The sequence below is a fragment of the Capsicum annuum genome, chromosome 9, assembly GCF_002878395.1.
Source record: "Capsicum annuum cultivar UCD-10X-F1 chromosome 9, UCD10Xv1.1, whole genome shotgun sequence".
NCBI classification, from domain to species: domain Eukaryota; kingdom Viridiplantae; phylum Streptophyta; class Magnoliopsida; order Solanales; family Solanaceae; genus Capsicum; species Capsicum annuum.
In genome coordinates, this window is record NC_061119.1 from 78684332 (window position 1) to 78692517 (window position 8186).

Genomic DNA, 8186 nt, shown 5'->3' on the forward strand with positions numbered 1-8186 from the left:
GATTGTATCTTGATAGCTTGCAATCAAGGAGAAGAAGAAGATAAATGGAAGCTGAATTTTCATTATTCTCTCTAGAAGCTTTACAGTTATGAGTCTATTTATAGACTTGAGTTAAGATGAGCTAAGAATGAGCTAAGAAGTGAATTATGTATCCAGCTCATTGACAGCTCATTGTAACTGACTAATTATTATCTAACAACCTCTAACAACCTATACAGTTGACTTATCTATCGGCTAACTAACTAACTGACTAACTACCCTATCAGTTTTACACATTAATGGAATAGATAGTCGTATATGTGTCAGTGTATGTAGTAGTCAAAACACTCCCCCTTAAGCTATAGGGTGCAAAATGTTTAGCACACCAAGCTTGCTGAGTAAATGAGTATGTTGAGCAAGGCTCAGGCCCTTGGTAAGTAGGTCAGAAAGTTGATCACTAGATTGAACATATGGAGCCTTAACTAAGCCATCTTAATCTTGTCCCTGATGAAGTGACAGTCAATTTCAATATGTTTAGTTCTCTCATGAAACACAGAGTCTTTGGCCAACTGAATGGTTGAATTACTGTTACTGAATACTAAAACAGGAAGGGTGACATGAACCTTGAGTTCCTGAAATAAACCAACCAGCCAAGTGAGCTCTGCAACTACTGAAGCCATGCTTCTGTACTCATCTTCAGCAGAACTCCGGGAAATAGTGTGCTATTTTTTTATTTCCATGATATTAGTGATTCACCAAAGTGAATGATATAACCAGTAACTGATCTTCTGGTGTTAGGGCAAGCAGCCCAATCTGAGTCACACCAACAAGTTAGAGTAGTAGCAGGCTCAGCCTTGTACTAGACAACTTGACCAATAGAACCTTTAAGGTATCTATCCACCCTAGTAGCTGCTTCCCAATGAGATTTCTTGGGGTGTTGCATGAATTAGGTAAGAGTTTTAATAACAAAGTTAATGTTTGGCCTTTTAATAGTGGCTTACATAAGTTTGCCAACAAGTCTTTGGTAAGATGAAGTGTCAGGCAGCAACTCATCATCTTGTGCACCTATGGCATGATCATACTCAATTGACATTAACTTGGCATTAGATTCTAGAGGGGTGATAGCCAGTTTAGAACCACTAAGCCTTGTGTTAGAAATCAACTCAAAAATGTACTTTCTTTGGTTCAATATGATCTCTGATGCTGATCTTAAAACTTCAATACCTAAAAAATACTTGAGATCCCCCAAGTCTTTCATTTTAAACTACTGATGCAACTTGATTTTAGAGGCATTGATTAATGATGCACTAATCCCAATAATCAGCAAATCATCAACATATACAAGCACTATAACAGTATCATTACCTTGATGCAAAGTAAATAGGGAATAGTCATGTACACTCTGGGTAAAACTAGCATCAAGTAAAGCATGAGTGAGCTTCAGATTCCACTGCCTGGAGGCCTGCTTAAGACCATACAAGGATTGGATCAACTTACACACCTTGTGCTCCCCCGATCTTCTAAATCCTTCTGGCATTTCCATGTAGACTTCCTCCTCAAGATCCCCTCGGAGGAATGCGTTATGCACATCCATTTGATAAAGATTCCAACCTTTAGATAGAGTTACTGCAATCATACATCTGACTGTAACCATTTTAGCCACTGGTGAGAAGGTTTCATGACAATCTAACCCCTCCTATTGGCTATATTCTTTGGCCTCTAATCTTGATTTGAACCTCTCCACTTCACCATTTGCAAGATATTTTATTTGTTATATCCATTTGGAACCAACAGTATTCTTTCCCTTAGGTAGATCAATAATGATCCATGTGTTGTTAGCTTTCAAGGCCTGAATCTCTGACTTCATAGCTTCCACCCACCTTGCATCTTTTATAGCTTGTTTATAGTGCTGAGGCTCAGTCAAAGTGGAGAATTTTGTTAAATAGTACTGATAAGTAGGACTTAGATTTTTGTAAGACAGGTTGTCGACTAATGGATGTTTGTATCTCTGGTTTCTGGAAGTGTTAACATAATTATGTATCCACACCGGTGGTCTGCTTGTTCTTGTTGGTCTACTGGAAGAGGGTTGAGGTAGGGAACAGTCATCTTGACATGTTTCTTCATGAGTGGTGCCAGGTGAAGCTGCACCAGGTACTGCAGTATCAGAAATATTTTCCTCCTCAATTGGAGCTTCTTCAGTAATACTTTCAGTAGTTGTCTCGGGAAATATTTCATCATCTGTGGGGATCAAGAAGTCTATGATATCTTCTTCAGATGAGAAAGTTTGTGTATTTTGTACTGGTGATGAAGTAAATTGAAATGCATCTTCATGAAACACAACATCGCTACTGACTAATAGTCTCTTTGAGGTGAAATCCAGCAGCAAATATCCCTTCTGAGACTCTGAATATCCCTCTAATACTATAGGTTTGACTGGGAGATAGAAATAAAGAATCTGATATCATTAGTTAACAGATTACAAAGTGCTTGTACTTCACTTAGAGATCACAACGAGGAGAGTTCCTTGCCTACTCTTTGAGATGCTTTACCTACTATCGCCGTCATCGGTGGATAGAGTTTTGGGAAATCTTTAGTGCTTAAGAGCATTGTTGGAAAAGATTTCTTGCCTCGTGGATCAGGAATTGTCACTCATCGTCCCTTGTCCTACAGCTTTATCAGATAGATGAAGGTAGAGAATATTCAGAATTTAAACTCTACTCTTTGTATCCCTGGCAATCATTCTCTCTGAAAAATCAAAATTCTAATAGCTTCATCCAAATATGAGTTCCAGCAAATGGGTTGGGAGTCCTTCTAATTCATCATCAAAGCAGAAAGTTACCTCTACACCAACAATTGATGAGATAAATCTAGGTTTTGGAGATATGGGCTTGAACTCTGAACAAAATGATGGATGGGAAGTATATGCTAAGAAGCCCAAGAACAAGGAAAGCAGTGCTAGGAAGCAATGGTCTCCTCAGAATCCCAATCCAAAAACTTGGGGAAACCAGAATACTAAAGCTTGGGGTCATCCAGATGTTGTTCCGAAATTGGTAATGCGCAATAATGTTAGATCAGGAAGGGGTTCTAGATATAACTGGTCTGCACCTAATGATACTCGAAAACATACAAGGCCGCAGCTGCCATCTCTCCTGCTCTGAAGAATGGTTGGGATTGGTCTGCTAGAGTTGTGTCAGCTCATCCTAAGGATACTTCGCCGGTTGCTGATGATGATAAGGCTATTGAACATGATGGTGAGGATAATGAATTGGATTTTCTTGATGAAAGTGATGATAACCTTCATAGTGATGACTTTGATTCATATATGGCCGAAATGAGTTATGAGATGCGCAAGAAAAATTAGTGGTTCAAATAACTTTTTTAATCTCTTGATAGTTTGACTGTTATTGAGATTAATGATCCCAAAAGATAGTGGCACTGCCCTGCATGCAAAGGTGGTCCAGGCGCAATTGAATGGTTTACAGGGTTACAATCATTGATGACCCATGCAAAAACAAAAGGATTAAGGGTTAAAATACATAGAGAACTTGCTGAACTTTTGGAGGAAGAGCTATGTCAGAGAGGTACTTCTGTTATACCTTCAGGTAAAGTGTATGAAAGATGGGATGGCATCGAATTTAAAGGTAAAGAGATAGTGTGGCCACCAATGGTGATTATCATGAACACGAGGCTTGATAAAGATGAAAATGACAAGTGGATTGGAATGGGAAATCAGGAGTTAGCTTTTGAGGTTGAGTTAGGCCCAAGGTCCATTTCTTTATCCAGTGTGTTTTCGATCAAAAGTTTGACCTTTTTGATCGTCGGCAATATCGGTGCTATTTAACCAAACACTTACACTTTTTGATCACAAGCTACTTATCAGTGCTATTTAATCAAATTCTCCACTTTGATGAGCCCCAACACTATAAATAAGTTATAAAAGATGCAAGGTGGGTGAAAGCTATGAAGTCAGAGATTCAGGCCTTGGAAGCTAACAACACATGGATCATTATTGATATACCTAAAGAGAAGAATACTATTGGTTCCAAATGGATATAAAAAATCAAATATCTTGGAAATGGTGAAGTGGAGATGTTCAAAGCAAGATTAGTGGCCAAAGGATATAGCCAACAGAAGGGGTTATATTATCATGAAACCTTCTTACCAATGGCTAAGATGGTTACAGTCAGATGTGTGATTGCAATAGCTGCATCTAAAGGTTGGAATCTTTATCAAATAGATGTGTATAATACATTCCTCCAAGGGGATCTTGAGGAGGAAGTCTACATGGAAATGCCAGAAGGATTTAGAAGATCGGGGGAGCACAAGGTGTGTAAGTTGATCAAATCCTTGTATGGTCTTAAACAGGCCTCCAGGAAATGGAATTTGAAGCTCACTCATGTTTTACTTGATGTTGGTTTTACCCAGAGTGCACATAACTAATCCCTAGTCACTTTGCATCAAGGTAATGATACTGTTATACTGCTTGTATATGTTGATGATTTGCTGATTACTACAAGAAGTGCATTATTGATTAATGCCATTAAAATCAAGTTGCATTAGCAGTTTAAAATGAAAGACTTGGGTGATCTCAAGTATTTTTTAGGCATTGATGTTTTAAGATCAGCATCAGGGATCATATTGAACCAAAGAAAATACATTCTTGAGTTGATTGCTGACACAAGGCTTAGTGGTTCTAAACCGGGATGTCGTCAACATAGAAAAGCACATAAATGGTTACAGCCAAATGCTTTCATACAAATAAAGAGGTATCAGATTCTATTATGATAAAGCGCAGTTTCAGCAGATGTTCACGCAGAGAATTATACCAATCCCTGGGAGCTTGTTTGAGGCCATATATAGCCTTCTTTATCCTGCAGACATGAGTTTGAAATTGGGGATTAATAAAGCCTCAGGGTTGCGACATATAAGCTTCTTCATCCAATTTTTCTTGTAGGAAAGCATTATTGACATCAAGTTGATGGATTGGCCAATTGTGTTGCACATCTATAGATAGCACCAATCTTACGGTTGTCGGTTTGACAACAGGACTGAATATCTCATGAAAATCTAAGCCAGGACGCTGCGTAAACCCTTTTGCAACTAGACTAGCTTTGAAGCAATCTATAGAACCATCTGTTTTTCTCTTGATCCTATACAACCATTTGCAATCCACAACATTGGTTGACATGTTTCGCGGCATGAGTTCCCAAGTCTGATTTTTTATTAAAGCATCATATTCTACTTTCATCACTTGTCTCCACTCTTCATGTTTATCAGCCTGTTTGAAGGTTATAAGCGTAGGTGTCAAATGGGTTAGAAAAGAAAGTTTTTTTAGGCTTCAAAATATTATTCTGGGACCGATTTATAATATGATTTGAATATGGTGGTGGAATCGGGGAAGCAGGTATTGAAGGAGAGGGATTAAGTAATTGGTTTAACAATGAATCGTATAGAGAAGAGCTTCATGAGCAGTGGGAAACATGTAATGCAATTGTTCTTTCCTGGATCATGAAAATTGTGTGTGAAAGTCTGTTCTCTGGACTTATTTATGCCACGAATACTTGTGCAGTTTGGGAAGACTTGAAGGAGAGATATGATAAGGTGAATCATATGCGTATATATCAGTTGCATCGTGAAATTAATATGCACTCTCAAGGCACATACTCAATCTCAACTTATTTTTCCAAATTGAAGTGTTTATGGAGCGAGTATAATGTACTAGTGTTGAATCCTAGTTGTGATTGCCCTATGTCTAGAGAGTACTCAAATCATATGTGTCAACTTAGACTTTTACAGTTTTTAAGTGGCCTTAATGAGTCCTATGATCAAGCTAGAAGACAAATATTGCTCAAGGGAGTGACTCCTACTCTTAACCAAGCCTATGCTATCTTTACACTTTTTTATCACAAGCTATTTATCAGTGCTATTTAACCAAATTCTCCACTTTGACTGAGCCTCAGCACTATAAACAAGCTATAAAAGATGCAAGGTGGGTGGAAGCTATGAAGTCAGAGATTCAGGCCTTGGAAGCTAATAACGCATGGATCATTTTTGATCTACCTGTAGGGAAGAATACTATTGATTCCAAATGGATATACAAAATCAAATATCTTGAAAATGGTGAAGTGGAGAGGTTCAAAGCATAACATAAGCTTGGTTAAGAGTTGGAGTCACTCCCTTGAGCAATATATGTCTTCTAGCTTGATCATAGGACTCATTAAGGCCACTTAAAAACTATAAAAGTCTAAGTTGACACATATGATCTGAGTACTCTCTAGACTTTGGGCAATCACAACTAGGATTTGGCACTAGTACATCATACCCACTCCATAAACTCTTCAATTTAGTAAAATAAGTTAAGATTGAGTCTGTACCTTGAGAGTGCATATTAATTTCACGATGCAATTGATATATACGCATATGATTAACCTTGCCATATCTCTCCTTCAAGTCTTCCCAAACAGCACAAGCATTCGCGGCATAAACAATTCTAGATAACAGACTTTCACTCATAGTGTTCATGATCCAAGAAAGCACAATTGCATTACATGTTTCCCACTGCTCATGAAGCTCTTATCTCTACGATTCCTTGCTACAGGTTCCAGTGACAAATCCAAACTTTCTCTTCCCTAAGAGATTAATACGCATCGATCGACTCCATAAACTATAATTTTCTTAACCAGTTAACTTGATTGTAACAAGTACAACACTGGAACTATCAGATGCACCAATGAAAAGTAGATTAATTTGATCAATTTTAGGCTCTATTATTGATAGGATGTAACTGCAATGTAGATTGAAATTGCAAAGAAGAAGGAACTAGAAAAATAGAGATCGAAGATGTACTAAAACAATAATCACAAATTGCGCAGAGAATTTAGTGAAATGCGGTCGAAAACACACTTAGTGTTGAGCTTGTGGCTCCGATACCATGTGAAATAGAAGGATTGCAGCTTGATAGCTTGTAATCAAGGAGAAGAAGAAGATAAACGGTAGCTGGATTTTCATTATTATCTCTAGAAGCTTTACAGTTATGAGTCTATTTATAGACTTGATTTAAGATGAGCTAAGAGTGAGATAAGAAGTGAATCATGTCTCCAACTCATTGACAGCTCATTGTAACTAAATAATAATTATCTAACAACCTCTATATCATTATCTAACAACCTCTAACAACCTATACAGTTGACATATCTATCGGCTAACTAACTAACTGACTAACTACCCTATCAGTTTTACACATCAATGGAATAGGTAGTTGTATATATGTCAGTGTATGTAGTAGTCAAAACATGATAAAGAAATGGACCTTGGGCCTAAATCAACCTCAAAAGCTAGCTCATGAAGGGAGGATTTCCCAAGACCATATAAGGAGATCAAGGACCTTTTGACCCACCCTTTAACCCACCGATGTGGGACTCCAACACCCCCCCTCTCGTACGCCTAGGGCTGGACATCTGGAGCGTGGAAAATATAAAATGGAGGCCCAACATCAGAAATAATGAACTGGTTGGGCCTGGCTCTGATACCATGATAAAGAAATGGACCTTGGGCTCATACTTTGACTACTCCAAAGGCTGGGTCTTGGCTATCCCTTAGGACTTGGTGTCATCCTCCTGGATCTGCTGGAATTATCAGATTAATCATTTATGGTGAGAGTCCTATCACCTTGTACATCTCTATCATGACCATTAATTGGAAGCTTATCATTCTTAGGTATTTTAGCCTCTTCAAAATTCTGTTACAACTTTAAATAGCTGGTATCAAAGCCAACAACCTGTCTTACAAAAATCTGAGTCCTAATTATCAGTGTTATTTAACCAAATTCTCCACTTTGACTGAGCCTCACACTATAAACAAGCTATAAAAGATGCGAGGTGGGTGAAAGCTATGAAGTCGGAGATTCAGGCCTTGGAAGCTAACAAAACATGGATCATTGTTGATCTACCTATAGGGAAGAATACTATTAATTCCAAATGGATATACAAAATCAAATATCTTGCAAATGGTGAAGTGGAGAGGTTCAAAGAAAAATTAGTGGCCAAAGAATATAGCCAACAGGAGGGGGTTAGATTATCATGAAATATTTTCACCAGTGGTTAAAATGGTTACAGTCTGATGTGTGATTGAAGTAGCTGTATCTAAAGGTTGGAATCTTCGTCAAATGGATGTGCATAATATATTCCTCCAAGGGGATCTTGAGGAGG

The 8186-nt window shown here is 38.0% G+C and overlaps 1 protein-coding gene and 1 pseudogene across 1 annotated transcript; one reads left to right on the forward strand and one right to left on the reverse strand.

Annotated features, from left to right (window-relative positions):
- Positions 1 to 1750: 1750 nt before the first annotated feature.
- On the reverse strand, positions 1751 to 2544 carry LOC107841429. The gene is made up of 2 exons (XM_016685351.1): positions 2529 to 2544; positions 1751 to 2412 (listed from the first exon to the last, which is right to left on the reverse strand). The coding sequence occupies exons 1-2, from the start codon at positions 2542 to 2544 to the stop codon at positions 1751 to 1753; spliced, it is 678 nt and encodes a 225-aa protein (XP_016540837.1).
- A 215-nt stretch (positions 2545 to 2759) lies between these two features.
- On the forward strand, positions 2760 to 3820 carry LOC107841430 (annotated as a pseudogene).
- Positions 3821 to 8186: the final 4366 nt, after the last annotated feature.